The 18,183-nt window shown below is 46.5% G+C and overlaps 1 protein-coding gene across 1 annotated transcript in view; it reads left to right on the top strand.

The window, feature by feature from the left end:
- The window catches only part of CDK7 (cyclin dependent kinase 7), a 212,340-nt gene that overhangs the window by 140,965 nt on the left and 53,192 nt on the right, over nucleotides 1-18,183 (top strand). Inside the window, exon 8 of the mRNA XM_078677314.1 lies at nucleotides 13,867-13,966. Coding sequence (XP_078533440.1) covers nucleotides 13,867-13,966 — 100 coding nt within the window. The remainder of the gene's footprint in view (nucleotides 1-13,866; nucleotides 13,967-18,183) is intronic.

The following is an 18,183-nucleotide window of genomic DNA, read 5'->3' on the forward strand; positions in this document are numbered from 1 at the left end:
GGCCTTACATGCCGCTCTGAGCTGATAATAGAGGAGCAATTCAGATGCCGTAGGCACCTCCGAATTGCAGATGTCTCCCAGCTCTACAAATGTGTCGTCCGGGTACAGGTCACTTGCGACCAAAAGCCCGCTTTTACGTGCCCTTTCAGATATCGCCACGTCCTGTAAGGGACTCAGTAGCGGATTACCGCCCAGCGGCATGGATGGAGCATATAGTTCAGTAATGTCCGCCCGTTTTGCTATGTTTTGCCAGGCCCACCTCACTGTTTCAACCGTGTTCACATCATCCGGCGAACGTTTGTATTTTTGGTAGACCGTCGTTTTTAAGGGGGTGGGTGACGACACGTTTGTCTCGATCGCCACGTGAGGTTGATACGGGATCGGGTGTTGCCAGAAATGCAGGTATTGGGCCTGGGCACAGTATGCATATAGCTGAAAATCTGGAGCTGCCAGACCTCCCTGTCGAAAAGGAAGCGTCAGTACCTTCCACTGTATTCTGGGTTGTTTGCCCGCCCACACTAAATCCAAAAGCGCGGAGCGTATGCGCTTAAAAAAAGATAGTGTAAGTGGCAGAGGTATGTTCGCAAATAAATATAAAAATTTTGGTAGTACAACCATTTTAGTTATGGCTATCCGGCCTGTCATTGACAGCGGTAAGGTGACCCATTTCTTCACCTTGGTCTCGAGCCATTCCACTGCCGTGCCATAGTTTAATAGCCACAGGTCCTGTATCGAGCGGCTAATGTGGATCCCCAGGTATTTTACCTCTTCCGTCACCCAAGTTATGGGGAATTCGGTATGACACTGTACCGTTCCGTCCGTCAGTGGCAGTATCGTAGATTTAGTCCAGTTAATGTTAATGCCCGTCAAGCCACCATACCGCACTAGTTCTCGCATGAGGGGGTCGAAATTGTCGGCTGGGTTTTGCATAAAGATTGTCACGTCGTCGGCATACAAGGACACCAACAACCCTCTGGATGTGAACCCTATACTACGCTGGGTGTGGTGTTGCCGTAGTCTCGCCGCGAGCGGTTCTGTGGCGATGGCGAATAGCAGTGGCGATAGGGGGCAGCCTTGCCTGGTCCCTCTAGAAATACTGATAGCCTGCGAGATCTGCCCATTTACCTGTACTCTCGCCGTGGGACAGTTGTAAAGGATGCAAATTTTCTGAATAAATAGCCTACTGAATCCCATTCTCGTGAACAGTGCTTGCAGAAATTTCCATTCGAGAGAGTCAAATGCCTTGGTGGCATCTAGCAAGGCAGCTGCAGCCTGGACCTTCCGACTGATCCGACAGCGCTATTTGGGGCAGCATTGGTTTCAAACGTTCCGCCAAGAGTTTAGCGTAAATCTTGGCGTCTAGGTTTATCAGCGAGAGCGGCCTGTACGAATCCGGGCTCGTGGGATCTTTGTCCGGTTTTAGAAGTGTGATTATCATGGCCTCACGGAGCGATGGGGGAAGGATCCCAGTTTCGATCGCTTCCATGTACATCTTATGTAACCTGGGGACAAGGATATCAGCGTATTCTTTATAGAAGGATGCCGTAAGACCATCAGGTCCCGGCGCTTTACCCGATGGCATGCCAGTTATGGTCGCCCGTATGTCATCTTGCGTTATCGGCAAGTCCATGTATTCACGTGCCCCGTTGTTGAACCACGCCAGTGCAATTGTGTCAAGGTATTCCATTATTACCTCGTCCTCCGATTGTAGTTTAGAGGTGTACAGGTCCTCCTAATAGGCTGCCATAGTGTGTAAGATATCACTTGGTGTCCTGACAGACTCGCCAGTCGCAACCGTAAGTTCCAAAATATATTCCGCACCCCTGGGCTTTCAAAGCATCGCGGCCAGCGTCCTACAAGGGCGGTCCCCCTTCCCCATATCTCCGAGCCTGAGCGTATTTATGTAAGAACTTCACTTCTCTCTCAGCTTCCTCCTGATACTGAGTGAGTTTCGTCCTGAATGCCGCCCGGGTACCAGCAGTAGGCAACCTAGTAAGCTCAACCTCTAGAGCCGCCAATTCTTTTTCTAGCGTATCTAGTGTATTTCTTATGGACCGTAGCACTCCCGTTTTTAGTGCCATACAGTGTCCCCTTGTCACATCCTTGCAGGTCTCCTAAAGCGTACCAGGCGATTCCACAGTCCCTTCATTGAACTCAAAAAATTCTTCTAGCTTAACTCTCAGTTCTTCCTTGAACACCTGATCTAGTAAGGCCTGCGACGGAAATCTCCAGCTAAATGGCTGTGCGTATTGTGCGGGGGTGGCCAACGTCACTCCCACCGGAGTGTGGTCCGACAGTGATCTTGGTAAGTGTACCGCTGCCAATACCGAAGCATGTAAGTCCCTGGACAGCAGCCAGTAGTCCAGCCTCGACCAGGCGGCCCTGTGGGCCGTAATGCAAGTGCCCGCCCGCGCATGGGGGTGCAGTTGCCGCCATGAGTCAACCAGGGACGCCTCCAGGATAATGCCTCCCAGTGCCTCAGCTGCCCTTGGGTGGTGTTCCCGGGCAGCGCCCTGTCGATCTACCGCGTCGGACAGCACTACGTTGAAATCACCCGCCCATAGTATTGCTGCATCACCAAAGGGACGCATTTTATCCCACAGATTCTCATAGAAAGCAGGGTTATCATCATTCGGGCCATAGACATTCACCAGCAACAACTGCACTCCACACAACATTCCCAGAATCAATGCGTATCTCCCGTCCTCATCCTTCAGCACCCGTTGTGTCACCCAGTGTAGGCCTCGTCGGATCAAAACTGCCACCCCCCTGGCATAATTCGAGTATGGGGCATGTATCACTTTCCCCCCATCTAGTGTGTTTGAGTTGCGGTGCAAATATCTACATTCTTCCGTGATAAGTAGGCATGTAACAATCTCGCCTTCCTCCTGTCATTCATCCCCCTCACATTCCAAGACAAGCATGTTATGGACGGTGACCTGGGCTTCCCATCTAAGGCATTAAGCTCCCCAATCGTTAAGCAATCTCCAACGACCATAGTAATACCAATAGATGAAGGTGCAATCGGTTCGGTAGAGCGCTCGATGCATTACGGTCACAGCTCCAAGGCTCCCAGTTTATCGCAACATTGTCAGTGACTATCAAATAGAAGATCTTCGGTGACATATTTAACACAGAGCTTTCACAGGTTAACAGTTCAAACCAAACAGACCCAGCCCCATCCCACCCTCTCCACCCCCCAATTAGGTCGTGCATTCATCCCCCCCAGTACCAACCCAACAGAACCAAGTACCAACAACGATAGATGGTCTAACCATGTTTTGGGATACATCCCTTGGGGTGCGCAGGTATGTGCCCTCTAACCCTGTACTTTTGACAGGGCGATCAAGCGCAACTCTGACTCTGTGCGCTACAGGGCCCATCGTGCCCCAAGCCAAGCGGAGCAACGATTATCTAGTAGCAGAGATCTGGATTAGTCAGTAATAAGTACAACACCTCCCCGCTTAAGTGGTTAGCGCCCCATCTCCCCCGGTGGCATGTTTACGTTTTCCCTCCCTCAAGTAAGGGTCCCAACGGCGCCATATTCAATAACGTAGGATATTATTCGACATCACTTAGCTGGTCAGTGTCCCCACGCTTTTCGGCCTCAGTCTGCCCCCTCTGTTCTTTAGCAAGCTGTTTGGCAAATTTCAATGCCGCTTTGGCGTCCGTGAAGAAGGTGGGTTTACCCGGCCCCTGCACCCTCAGCTTCGCCGGGTAGATCAAGGAGTATTTCGTGCCTGTTTGTTGGAACACCTTTTTTGCGGGCAAAAATTCCCGCCTGGCTGATTGTACTTGGAGCGTGAAATCAGGGTACATTGCTATCCGATTCCCTTGGTATTGCAAATCTGCCATGTTGCGTGCCAGTCGCAGTATCGTGTCCCTGTCTCTATAGTTTAGAATGCGTGCACGGATTGTCCTTGGTGGAGCTCCCGGCTTGGGCACTGGTCCCAACGTGCGGTGTGCCCTTTCCACCAGAAACATTGGGGATAGTTCCTCTCCAAACAGATCTTTCATCATCTGCTCAACGTAGCGTTCCATACTTGCAATGTCCGTCGATTCCGCCACTCCCGTGATGCGTACGTTGTTTCTTCTGGACCTCGCTTCCAAATCTTCATTCTTCATTTGGATCAGGGAGAGCACTTTGTCCATTCCTCGCAGTTTCTTGTCAAGGTCCGATTGGCATTCCTCCGTTTCTGTCACACGCGTTTCCAGTACCCCGACAACTCCTTCCTGCTTGTCCATTCTTCTCGTCATGCTGTCCATCCTTGCAGCCAGAGCGTCCATCTTACCATCTATGCCTTGCAGACTCGATTTGAGATCTTGAAACATGGCCTTAATGTCGTCCGCTGGCAGCACAGGCCGGGTTTCCCCCGAAGGTTCCTGATCCGGCGCTTCATTACTCGGCGACTTCTTGGTCGTCTTATCAAAAGTGATTTTGGGCTGTCGCGTGTCCGGCTTGCCCATGGCGACGTCCGGTCTCGTCGCGCCCCTAACTGCTGCCCGGGAGCACCGTGTTTCCAACCTGAGCAATTGAATTGGCAGTGGTCGTGGCGTTTGAAAACTGCGTGTCTCGTTATTGTGCCAGGCGCCAGCAACGTGGTCCGGCGTAGGGATCGGCCTCACTCGCCAATAGGCAACTGCACAGCAAAGTCGCTTTCGGCACTGCGGTGGTCGACCTCAGGGCGCCCAAGGCTGTATGTCCATACAAATCAACAGCGTCATTCACTACAGGCGATCAAAAGGAAAATTGTTTGTCAGTCTACACCTCCAACTGCCTTAGCTACAGTACGCAGAATTCTGGACAAAATGGCGGTCCGCGCCCGCCACCCACCACTGGCAATCTTCTGCAATGTTCATGGACGTGGGTCTATGAGTGCCACGCGTTTCAGAGCCCTACGCCACCCAGCGGTCGCAGTCGCGGTCAGGCAGCTTACCGGGTGTCCCACTGCCTCCTTGCCGGCGATCGGGTGCCCCTTCCTCGTCCTCCGCTGCGGCCGCGCGTCTGCAACCCCGCGCAGCGCGGCTCCTCACCACTATCTCCTCAGGCGCCTTTGTCCCAGCGCCCGGAGCAGGTGTGTGCGTTGACGCCGCTGCCACCAGGTCCCGTCCCCAGCGAGCGGGCCAGGTCTTCCAGTCGCCGAACCAGGCGGCACTTTCAGCAGGCGCCGAGCCGGGCATGCAGTCACTTCCGGCCGGCTAGCTCCGGCGCAAGCTCCCGGCGCCACACGCCGCAGCAGGCCCCATTGCGCAGGCAGGCCGGGAAGGCAGTTCTCACCGTGGGCTGGGGCGCAGTGTCGCCAATCTCTCACGTAGTAAGGTGGGGATACTCCGCTTGCGCAAAGGGCACGAGACCCGAGCCCCAGGTGCAGTGAAAAACGGATTTATGGCGGATTATTCTGCTCGATCCGCGGAGCTACGCTCTCAGGCAGCCATCCCGCTCGGCATTCAAGCCACGCCCCCCGATTGAATACCTGGGTTAACTGCTTATAGAAGCATTTGTAGGAGTCTTATTGCTTTTTCCTTTAACTAAGTATAGGTCTCCTTTTGAAGCTTTTTTTTTTTTCTCCGCCTATTTCGGGAGGGTGTTTTTCAATAGTTGCAGATTGCAACATATTTATTCTTGATGCCTTCCATTTGGAGGGCATCAAGTGACGTTTATTCCTTCAGGGATACCATGCTCATACTGTAAGATAAGGGATGTATCCATCTATGTGGATTTTTGGTGTTTTATACACCTACGTTGTTTGTGCTTTATTTTGGTGGTTTCTTTTACAAGAAACAACTTTTGTAGTGTTCTATCTTTGAGAACATGTTACACTTATAACTCAAGTTTAAAATGCTAGGTTTGGAGGTTCTGCCAATTACCTCTTTTCGTGGGTGTCAGTTTTTCCCTTCCTTCTTTGAGTGATCCTCATCTGATTTCCTGATAGGATAAAGCTATTTAGTCATTGGAAAGAAGGACTCTTTTCAGTCTCTCCCTTCAGTGTTCTGTTATTATGTCCTGTTGTGAAGCTCAGCTCCTTTCTATTTTTTTTTTTAACAACTCTTTTTATTGATCCTTTCTATTTTTTGAGTGCGTATTTCTATTATGTACATTGCACGTTTTCTGATTGTACATTTTTAATATAATTCTGCTCTTTGTAAGGGTGCAGATTGTGTAGAAATATTTGTGCCCATCTCTGGCTAGGAGACAGTGAGTGTCTTCTTCAATGGCCCTTATATGTATGTGGTCCGTATATTTGAGTACATATTCATTAGGCTACAAGTAAGCAGATTTGCATAGGTGTTTTGTATATATGGGAATATACATATGTGTGGCAGATGTATATCTGTATAATTCCTACCTTTTTGTTGGGATACAGTTAGTATTGGATTTTAGATGCATCTATACTAGCGTTCAGCGTATTTATTTATGCTGTGTTTCTATTCCACCTCTGTGGAGTTGCATGCTAGGTGAGCCTTGCAGTTCGCTCTGGCGGTCATTCTTTTTATTCAGGGATAGATCTTGATTTTAGCAGGCCTACTGCTTATTTCTGTCTGTCAAACAATTCCAGGGATAATTCTTTAGCCATGTTCCACCATTACCTTGTGTAGAAATCCCTTTTCTGGGGGTCTCTCGGACTCATGGCCCTTATATACTGTCAGTGAATGTTACGTATGACAAAATATGATTATACATCTTCAGCAGTAATTATGACAGTGCTTTCATTATGCCACCTTTTTGTGGCTGACACCATTGTTTTAAAAAAGAGAATGACGGTGGCATCTTTCCCTCTGGTCATCCTGTTCCTGCTAATTTCCCTTTAGATTAGCGGTCTGTTGTGAGTACATAGTTCTCACTGTTTTGCTATCGAAAACCTTACATTGTATTGGCGTTAGTTTCATCTTTGGACTTCCTAATCCTTGATTTCACTTCATCCTTGTACTTCATCATGTACTTGTTGGTATGGCTGATTTTTGTGTATGGATGCAGTTTGTTTTCCTTCTCTGCAGTCACATTTTGCTGTGCCTATAGAAGGTTCCACTTTACTTACTGTGCTGGTCTCTTTTTAGGTTAGACTGGCTTGTCCTTCTGGTCTAAGGGCTTTTTAACCCGTTGGGGATTGAATACTATTTTCTTCTGACAGAGGTTTTTCTGTTCCCCTTGAGGCTTTGACTTTTCTGTGCCTGCCAATTTCTTTTCTATTTACATTGTCTGTGCTCATTGCTATGTTTCTTTTTATAAAGAGCTATGCTCTATTTCATCTAATTCCTACGTATATGTGGTCTTGGGTAATTTCGACCAGTTGGTTCTCTTGAGAACATTTGTAGGATTAGTTTGCAGACCCTCCTCCAAGGGGGTATAGCTATAGTATTTAATTCACAAGTTAAGGAATATGTGGCTAGATGGTTCTATCAGATTGAAAAGTTACTTATCTAAAGTAACAATGTATCTGGTAGAGACCTAGTTTAGCAGCAGATTCCTTAACACCCTGACCATCTCCCTGCTCTGCGTACGTCTTATGATTAATACCAGCCTCTAGAAGGAGAGATATAGCCATGCTTTGTGGGGCATTATTGGTGAGGTCTTGGTAGCAGCTCCAGTGGCTTCTAGGGTTGGCGCCCAATCATCATAGAGCAAATTGCATTCTCGCGTCCATTTTGAACGGGAGGGGGCATTTTTGCTCTAAGAAATATCGCTAAATGCAGAATTACTTTTCTCTTTTAATTCCGCATAATCATGCAGAATTCTTGTAGAATGGGGTGGGCATCAGAGTAATTACAATGTGGGTATAGCTCTGACAGATACATGGATCCTGTGATTTGCTATAAGCCAATGCACTTCTCCTGTTTCGATAGTATTCTTAAAAAATCAATAAAAACGATTTAAAAAAAACTCAATTAATTTCTTACTTAATTCTGCAACTTTACGCTACACGAATTACGCCCACCCCTAACATTAACCCGCTTTTTTAGGGTGCCAATTGTAACCTGTAACAAATTGGACACAATCTGTTCATTGTGTGCAATAACCTACTGAGCTTTCTCGCTGGGATTGGAATGTGGCCAAGTGAAAACACATTGAACCCTGCGACAGGTGCATTTACCCATAATTGTGTAATTAAAATGGGACCTGTGGCCTACATCTATGTCGTTTATTTTTTCCTTGAACTGTGACTTTGATTAGTAACTGAAAAGCTAGTACTCTCTGATAGGCTAGTCACATCAATTGCAATTTTATATAAAACATAGTTTATCCTTTACTACTACTTTTCAATGTTCATATTTTCCCTTTTGTTTCCCCTCTTTTTGAGTTCTGGTTCCTTAGATTGTGGCTGTTCTCTTGATTGTGTCACTGTTTTGTTAACAGCGCTTTTCTTTCTTTTTTTCTATACCTTTTCATATTACGCAGTAACCTCTTTTTTTCTACTTCCTCCTATCATTTGTCCCTATTCCATTATTTTACCTCCTATGCGTCGTTCCCTCCTATTTTGTATAGCATCGATTGGCTGATGTTGGGAAAGCGTGGAGCGGGGCATAATCTACAACATGTTATTTTAGCTCTACCTCATAATGTTCTCGAACGTTTCTGAGTGTCCCACATGCTTTTTATGAGACACATCCACACACTCCACCCCAACAGAGACCCTACAGACCCACACCCTTTGCAGACACACTAATGACAGACAAACGTATCACTAAGCAAATGTACACGCAACCATCCTGCATGAGACACTGTCCTGCAGAGAGACAGCCTGTACTGCAGAGAGACATCCAGTACTGCAAGACACATACACAGCTTCTGCACAATTGCACAACCTCCTGAAACAACACACGCACCCCTTGCAGTAACACATCCCTCCAAGACAAACAATTGCACGGATACAAACACTACCAGACATTATAACCCACTCATCTTATTCAGACATACACCTTGCAAGCGTATATACCCCTTGCATGCACTTTCACAACCTGCAGACAACCACCTTTCATCACAGGACGCACAACACTCTCCCTCTCTCCTGAAAGCTGCAAACCTAGACACTAGCAGACATGCTCTCTTAGACAAGCAGACCTAACATACCGACCACCCCACTGGTTCAGTCTGCTGCCTTAATGGAATAACGAAAGCAGAGGTGAAGGGGCATCAAAAGAAGGGGGTAAAGCTGGGGTTTGCTGTTCAAACTGCCAGCAAGTTGGAGATTTATTTATTTGCAGTACAGGTTACATGATTACATCAATTACAGGAGCCAAGTATAGACAATAGGAGAAAACAACAAAAGACATGAGATTACACAGTAATATGAGGTATTAGCACGTAGAATAGCCAAGACGCACGTCTTATGGGGAAAAAGGAAGGTGAGGTAGAGGGGGAATGGTAAACGGGTAAGGAATGCAGAAGAGTCAGGCAGATGACTGGGCCGAGGCCGTGGCTAGTCCTCGGGGCGCCGCTTTGTACTCTCGATACCACCTCATCCAATTTAAATACATACACTGAGTGTACTATACCCGACTCCGCCTCTGGAAGATGGGGGTTATTCAGTCTCCCCAATGTCTATGCTGCGGTTGGGATGAGGGAACGTTTATGCATACGGTCTGGGATTGTACTACAATACAGCTCTTCAGGCGCAAGGTCACGGCCTATCTGGGTTGGGTTCTATCCTGTGATCTCCCATACGACCCCAAACAGCACTGATGGGATAGGGGGAAATCGGTATAAACAACACCTGCTATTCCTGGCCCTCACAATTACGAAGCGTGATATTGCTCAGTTATGGAAGGGAGATGAGTCGGACTTGGAGACAGCCTAGACAGCCTTTGGGAAAGAGATGGGAACATGCAGGGATGATCAGGATGTCCTGTGGATCCATTAGAGAATCAAAACCTAAATGCTTGGTTTAAACAAGTGTGCAAAGAAGGCAAGTTCTCCTTGGAGTCTTGAACCTAGTGGTGCAAACAGCATAAACATAATGGGATGACATGTTACAGGCAAGTAACATTGGTACAGGTCCTTGAGGGAGTAAGTATAATCACGCAGCATGATGGACTGAAGATATCATTGGACAGGGATGGCGTCTTGATTAAATAAAAAAAACACTGTTTTCTCTTACAAAAACAAGCTTACATTTTTAATGAATGACTCGAGGATGGAATAATGTGGTGGGGTAGGCACTGCACGGATGATCTGTCAGCAAGGATTGTCTTACAAGGAAAGTACCATGATAAAGAAAAGAGGGATTTGTTTCACACATGCTGTAATCGAGGCCCAAGGTACATGTGGGCCCAGCGCTAAAGTGAGAAAGCTGGACCAAACCAGCCAATATCTATATCTGCAGTGACACAGGCTCCCCACTCAGACACACACAACTTCAACACCTATCACATACCAACTTTCAGCAGGAATTGCATTACCCCAAGCACACTGCCCCCTGCCAGCACGGAATGAAAAGCCAGTAAGTCCCTGTGAGTCAAGTACAGGTACACTTGTCAAATGCAAAACCAACAGTTGATGGACAGAATGCAGAACAATGTCCTACATTCACCCCAGTATAGAGATCTGGGCCTAAATCCATCGGTTTTTTTGCACTCCGCCCCACCCCACCCCAGTTCAGACATGGCCATTGGTGAATGTATGACATTGTTCTGCATTCTGTCCATCAATTGTTGTTTTTGCATTTGTCACCCCGAGTGGGATGGGTATGCTCAGACGTGAGTCCCATGCTCTCCACACCACTGGAGTCAAGCTATCCTGGCTGAAGACGGCTGATAGCCAGAAACCGGTCCTAGGATGCTTGATTGCGGTCCAGGAAAGACATGGCTTGGCAGTTCGGGCTGGACTGTTCCCATGAGGCACAGGGTCAAGGCTGATTTGCATATGGCCATGTCTGAACTGGGGTGGTCTGGAGTGCAAAAAAACGATGGATTTAGACCCAGATCTCTGTACTGGGGTGAATGTATGGCATTGTTCTGCATTCTGTCCATCAATTGTTGTTTTTGCACTGTCACCCCGAGTGGGATGGGTATGCTCAGACGTGAGTCCCATGCTGTCCACACCACTGGAGTCAAGCTATCCTTGCTGAAGACAGCTGATAGCCAGAAACCGGTCCTAGGATGCTTGATTCCGGTCCAGGAAACACATGGCTTGGCAGTTCGGGCTGGACTGTTCCCATGAGGCACAGGGTCAAGGCTGATTTGCATATGGCCATGTCTGAACTGGGGTGGTGTGGAGTGCAAAAAACCGGTGGATTTAGGCCCAGATCTCTGTACTGGGGTGAATGTATGACATTGTTCTGCATTCTGTCCATCAGTTGTTGTTTTTGCAGGTACACTTGTCAGCCATGCACAAATAGAAGCTGAAGGCTCCCAGAGGGAGGAAATCACTGAGGTCCAGGGTGAACTCAGAGCACAGGGCAGTGGCACAAGGAGCAGGGATGAATTGAGTGGGTGACCAAAGATGCAAGACGCGGGTCATGGGCCCCAGAAGGAGGATCCTTGAGCCAGGGGAGGGGTAGACAGGAGAAAGAAAAGAGCTTGGAGCACGTCACCGATGCCAAAAGGCCATTTCACTCCCCACCCTTCAGCCTCTTACCAAACCCTGCCAGAAAGCTGCGATGTCCCTCTCCCTCACTTGCAGCCTTTATGCTCCTCTCAGTGTCCATCATATGTATGACAGCATCCTGAGCAATCTGCTTTCTCTGCACACACTCGAATTCTCCAGCCTGGTGCAGCACTAAGCTCTCCCCTGAGGTCATGCCTAGCCTGTTTTCAGTGAAGAAATAATTTTCCTGTGGTGGGCTTAAGAATATTTGAGACCAACTCTTCCAGTCACAGGCCTTCACACCTCTGCCCTGGAAATGGGATTTGTGAAGGCCATCCGGATTAACTGTAAACTCCAGCTGACATAACCAGGTCGTGAACTACCTAATTTAATGTCTAGGTGTCCATGTGACAAACTACACATTGAGGCTACGTGTCCCTAAGGAAAATCCCCTGTGCTTGAGCGATACAAATCCCCTACCCCTGAACCTATTGTGTTTCATCTAGACCCTGCCACAATTGGACCAGCAGCAGACCCCCCTCCCTGCCCCACTTAGTGCTGACTGTGGTGACCAATGCACCACTGCTGGGATGGGGAGCTCATCTGGGAGAGGTATAGATCGGAGAACGTTGTTCTCTAGAAGGGACCCATCTTCACATCAACCTATTGGTGTTCTGGCCTATTCACCAGGTGCTGAAGAGCTTCCTACTGGCAATCAAACGGGCTGATTCCGATGTGCACAAACACCACCACTACCATGTGGTACTGCAACAAGCAAGTTCTAGCTCCGGTGCCAGGAGGCACTTCGCCTCTGGAGCTGGCTGTAGCGTCATGGCATTCCATTGATAAGAAACACATTTTTTTTTATTATTTGAAGCTTATCATTATACTCCTTGCCTTGGTAAAGCTCTGCAACAAACAACCAGGGTAGACATTTTTTGTACTGTGCTTTCCATTTTTTGGGATTGAAATCTTTTTCACACTTCAGCAATGGCTTCTGGACAAGATCAGAAGCCATGGTGAAGTTCAGATGACTATGCTCGGGAGAGCAACGAAGAACTGGAAGATCTCAGTACTGAGGGTTCTCTAGCCCCACCCAACTCCATCGTGTGGCATATTTACCCAGCCCTTCCTGGAGAAATCATCCAAATATGAAATATATTTTGTGCCACAAAAAACTGATCTATGAAAGTTGTGTAAAGTAAACCTTTGGGACATCTTTAATGCTTAACCATCTTAATGCTTGGCATGGACACCTTTTTAATGTGACGAAAAGAAAGAAAGAACGGGGAAAGAGGTATTTGTATCTGCCTCCACAGTACAGCACACCAATACTCAGGTGAGACATTGCCACAGGATGTCTTTCAGTAGTATCAGCATGAGCGTAATGTTTGCTATGCCAGTATTTTATTTTGCACTGTTTGGTCCTTGGAGCGGTGAACTCCATTGGAGAGCAGAACGCTTTGATGATAATCGCGAGCTTTTACATAAGCAGACCTGCAAGAAGTAAGGTTTTTTAATACAAATTCCTCTTCCACTTTTGCAGTTGTATTTTTTTCGTTATCTTTCTGAAATAAGTGAAAATACAAAAAAACCTAACAGGTTGTTTAAAAAATAAAAAAGTGGCTTTCCAGAATCAGCTTTTATGGTTTGAAAAAGATTACATTATGTTGTTTGTTTTGTATGGGAGTGAATCTGGATAAATCATTGTAGGTGACATACGTGAGAAGAAATAAGTGAGTAAAACTGCGCTTCAGAGAGTTAGAAACTGACTATGCGAAACAAAAGAAGTGAGGGTGACAAATGGTGTTGCTGGGGTTGTTAGCAGCGCCTGGTCTTCAGTCAGGCCCTCCACCCAATTCACGACGGGCTGACAATCCCTCATGTGCACTGTCTTCACCTAAGGTCCCTGTGGTGCAAGGACTCTAGCCATGCACATTTGTGGCACTGGGCACCCCTCCTTCTAAGGGTAAATGGCCTCTGGCTTTGCGCAGCAGAGATAGGCCATTCACGACATGGGTAGGTTGCAAGGTGGCCTCCGCCCAGACCCTGCACTCCCTCCCAACCACCCCCTCCCCCCAACCACCCACCATGAGTGGCTGGGCACACTAAGCTGGGGTGGACCATAGAGGCGTGGGCCTGCGCCCCACTGTCTGCACATAGCCACGGACAGTGCACACCAGAGGTGGGCCAAAGTGTCTGACCTGAGGCCAGGCCTTGCACCCCACCCTTTTTGGGTATCTGTCAACCTTGCTGCACCAGGGCCAGGCCCTGTACCCCTTGCTTCTTGTAATAGCTAAGACAAACATGTTTATTACCATAACATTTTCATGCTTGATTTTTAGGTGGTATCGAGCACCTGAACTACTCTTTGGAGCTAAAATGTATGGCGTTGGTGTGGACATGTGGGCTGTTGGTTGTATATTAGCAGAATTACTTCTCAGGGTAAGTTGGATAGAAAGGCCCTCCCTGGGGTTTATTTATAGCAGAACTGAACATTAAGCCATATCTGTGTATTTGCTTCAGCCGTCGCATTTGCAGTTGGCAGATCAAACTTGATCAAGCGAAGTGTGCTTTGTTTAACACATTTTTGGCACATCTGTGTTGAATGCCTTCTATGTACTTAAATGCAAATAATTGTGATACAAACTGTTTTGTGCCTTTTCTTTTCAGCTGTCATCTAGAATTTGTGATTGTGCCATGCACATGTAGTTTTATAAATTAATCTGTTGTACCGACTTGTTATTGAATGATCTCTTGTGTTTCAGTGCTAAAGTTTATTATTCTTGCTTTTGTAAATGTATTCTTGTTGCATTTCAGAATTTTGCCTGCTTATCCATTACATTTTTGCAGTACAATCACATTGTATGTGCGCTTCCAATTTTGTGCCCGTCAAGCTAGTACAACCATTGCCAATTTTCTCAGTAGCAACTTGTCTCTAGTTGCTTCCATCTTTGTTTTTGTATCTGGCTTCTTCTGTTTCCTTGCTGTTTGAGTAGTTTTCTTCATTATTTTGAATTTTGTCATTGAGGTCTTTTTAGGTCGAGCCTAGCGGCAGCACGCGTGCATTGCTCGCTCTGTGAGGCATGCAGTAGTTGAGTATGCTGCGTAAGCATCGCCCACTCTCCACCCATAGTTTTCATTGCCCTTGGTAAATGTTGGATTCCGCTTCATTATGAGGCTTGTAGTCCCTCCTTGTTACTGCGCTGTCTCCATTTGGTACCACCCATGAGGACACAATCTTTTACTGTGTCCTAACTTGGGAGCTTTCATTATCAGTTCCGAGAACTATTTACAAAATTAAGGGACACAGCCCGCACGGGGTGCCAGCTTCGGTAATGGTGGCCTAACCTATTTTGCATTTCGTTTTTCTGTTTTTTCTTTTTATTTCAAACTTTAATATGGAGCGTGGCGCCCGCTTCAGGTACACCCCGCTCAGTTTAATATATTTTTTTTTATTTAATACAGAGCACGGCGCCCGCTTCAAGGACACCCCACTTAGTTTAATATTATTATTTTTTTATTTAATACCGAGCGCGGCACCTGCTTCAGGGAAACCGCAATCGGTTTCTTTTATTATTTTCCTTGGTATGTGGTATGCAAATCTGAAGGTGTCGCTGTGAACTCAGAGACCTGAGATGGAGAGGCTACCGCCCGACACCCCCAACCCCATGGATGCTTTTACCTAACATGGTGTACGACTCTCTTCTTTCCCCCGAAAGACCTTGATTTCTCCGACTTTCCCTCAATAGCTTTTATTTAATATTCTTCGTCGTTTTCACTTATTTGCCTGTGGCTTTGCTGGTTAAGCCCCCACCCCTCGCTGGGCTCCACAGTGCCCATTTCTAACTCCACAAAATTCCTTCTTCGTTAATTTCGACCCTATCTCTTCTTTACTTATAATCCCCCCATCCCTGCCTCACATTTCTGCTTTGTAACAGACAATTTCTCATCTCAAAATTACTTCTTTATCGCTTTTGTTTTTTAGGTACCACTTTTGAGTTCAATAGACCTGTTGCTTACGGTATACTTAAATGAGCTTTGCGTCTCTCCCTTTCAACTACTGGTTTTGTAGACAAGCCTCTTTCAGCCTTAGGGTGGAGACTTTGAGGGTGGGTTAGATTTTAGTGAGCCGGTTACCTTGTTCGCCAAACTGTCAGTCTGCCGACTCTTATGTGCGCGAGCAGACCGTCATGCTTCCACCAGCCGAGCCAGCTTTGGTCAACTGGCATACTCCTTAGAGTGCGGTAGAAGAGCAAGAGCAACCTCCTGCTCTGCTTTTGGGGATGCGGGGAGGTTGTGCGAGTGAGAGGCAGAACATAAGTGTCTGGTGGGCTGGTAAAAGTGTATGCATCCAATTAAAAGCACAACACAATGTGATGCTCAACCGCCATTTTCCCCCGTACCACTAGCCACCCATAAAGACACGTCTGTTAGCTCAGTTTGAAGAGAAAACATTCTGGACAGTACCCACAGAGTCCTAAACTGATTCCACCCGATACCTGGCACGGTCCCATGTACATGTATTCGATAAATCCCACCTATCTGTGTATGTAATGCAAGTGGCCGGGAAGCAACCCATAAAAATGGATAATTATGGATCTAGCCACCCTAGTATGTGCTCTGAGAAGAGCACCTAGTAGAAACCGGTAGCAGCCCTTGCAAATGGTACTGTGTAACTAGCTGTCTTATACACTGTGATGAATCCACCATACATCAGCAAAGGAGCAACCATTGCACTACCCACAATGGTACTTGGTGCGAGGGATTCTGCCAGATGTGCCACGGCTCAACTCATTAGAATGGGTAATATGAAGCCAACCATAGTACATTTATTTATTTATATGTGAAAGCACTTTTGGGAAGGGGAATAGATGAGAGCTCTTAGAACACGAGTCCGACGCCAGAGATAGTTACCCAGTTAATTGTCTGCAATGTTAGCAGTGCCAACGTACCCAATATCACATGATTTCCATCGAAAAAACAAATCCTTGAAAAGGATGTACTAACTGCAAGGTGGAGAATGTACTAAGTGCAAGGTGGAGGATGTTCTAAGTGCAAGGTGGAGGAAGCGCAACGCTTGTCTTAAGTGTCTGACCAGGCTGGACCTTTACATCTGAAGAGTGCATTTCCAAATGCTGTTGTGTGTCGATTTAGATACCGTATATAGGTTTCCCAATGTATGCCCTTATATAGACATAATTCACATTGCCCTTATTTAGGCATAGAAATCCTACCTTTATTTAGGCATTATCCTGCTAACCAAATACAGGCATGGCCACCTACATCCGCCCATCTACGTCACAACGAATTCTTGGAAAACCAGACTCTTAAGCCTTTCGGACTTCCCCTTGCTTGGATTATTGATTTCTCCAGGAACTCATTTATTATGCATGAACATCTATTCCTTAGGGGTTCATTCATGACGTTCTTCTGCCCGACTTTTACGTCAATACTGGCATTCCTAAACACCTTCAAGGTATAAATAAACCTTCACTTGCCATGGCAAACCACGGTACGGTACGGTTCAACTGCATACTTGCACAACACGGCTCGCCACGGCAAGTCCGGAAGGAAGTCAATTCCCCACCTGACGCACTGACCAGACGCTGTCACCCTCCTCGCAGAGAATCCAGCTCCAGTGTTTCTGACTCCCCTTGCGGGGTGTTAGAGATCGAGACCCAGACAGAGATTCTAACCTCTCTCATTCTAAGGTATGGAGCGGACTAGAACCTAGAGGGACTTTTGGCAAATCTTGGCAACACCAATATAAACTATAGCTAAACTAGACTATAGACAAACCACACCTACTTCTTACCTCGTACTACACTTAGGTCAGGTACACTGGGGTAGAAGTAGCTAGACGCCTCAGATGTGTATTCACATTTTAGCCTGTTATTTATGTATGTATTTTTATGACTATATGTCATAGCTACAAACCATGCTATTGTAGTATTATTTTATCTTAATGCTAATGCTGTACGTATTATACTTTTGCATTCTGTCTTACAATTGTAGGAGTTCATATCTCTTGCGCGAGAAATAAGACTGTTCAATAAACCTTTTTTATTGAAACGCCTGTCTATCTATTTCTGTGTAACTCTGTAGAAACAAAAGCATGCACGATTGAGTGAGTGAAACTGTTATCTATTGTTTCCACGATTCTGAGACTGTTCTGATTCTAAGGGAAACAAAGTTGTCATGTTTATGCGGTTGTCAGAAACCAATCCCTTCTTGTTTATTCAAGAAGTTTCTAGTGAACTCTGAGTTAGCTGGTACACAGAAGTAATTAAGTTTAATCTACTCGATAGAGACATACTGACCTCAGTTCTATGTCAAAACTATAGTGTATATTATTCCAATGCGCAGAGCCGATCAGGGATATAGGAACTACACTACAATGCAAGTTCATAAAGATCTTCTGTAATGGAGATAGGTCTATATGTGTTGTGTGGTCTCTGTTATATGTTATGTTATAAAAGCTTTTGTAACGCGCTCTATTACTAAAAAGTATCCTGGCGTGGAGAAAAGGAGGCAGAGATAGCGAGGGGGGTTACAGGTTCATGTTAAACAGATGGGTTTTCAGCTCATTCTTAAAGGCGGCAATGGATTGAGCAGCCTTGAGATGTAATGGAAGAGCATTCCAGTCCCTGGCAGCCCTG

This window comes from Lissotriton helveticus, chromosome 2_1 (assembly GCF_964261635.1).
Source record: "Lissotriton helveticus chromosome 2_1, aLisHel1.1, whole genome shotgun sequence".
NCBI classification, from domain to species: Eukaryota; Metazoa; Chordata; class Amphibia; order Caudata; family Salamandridae; genus Lissotriton; species Lissotriton helveticus.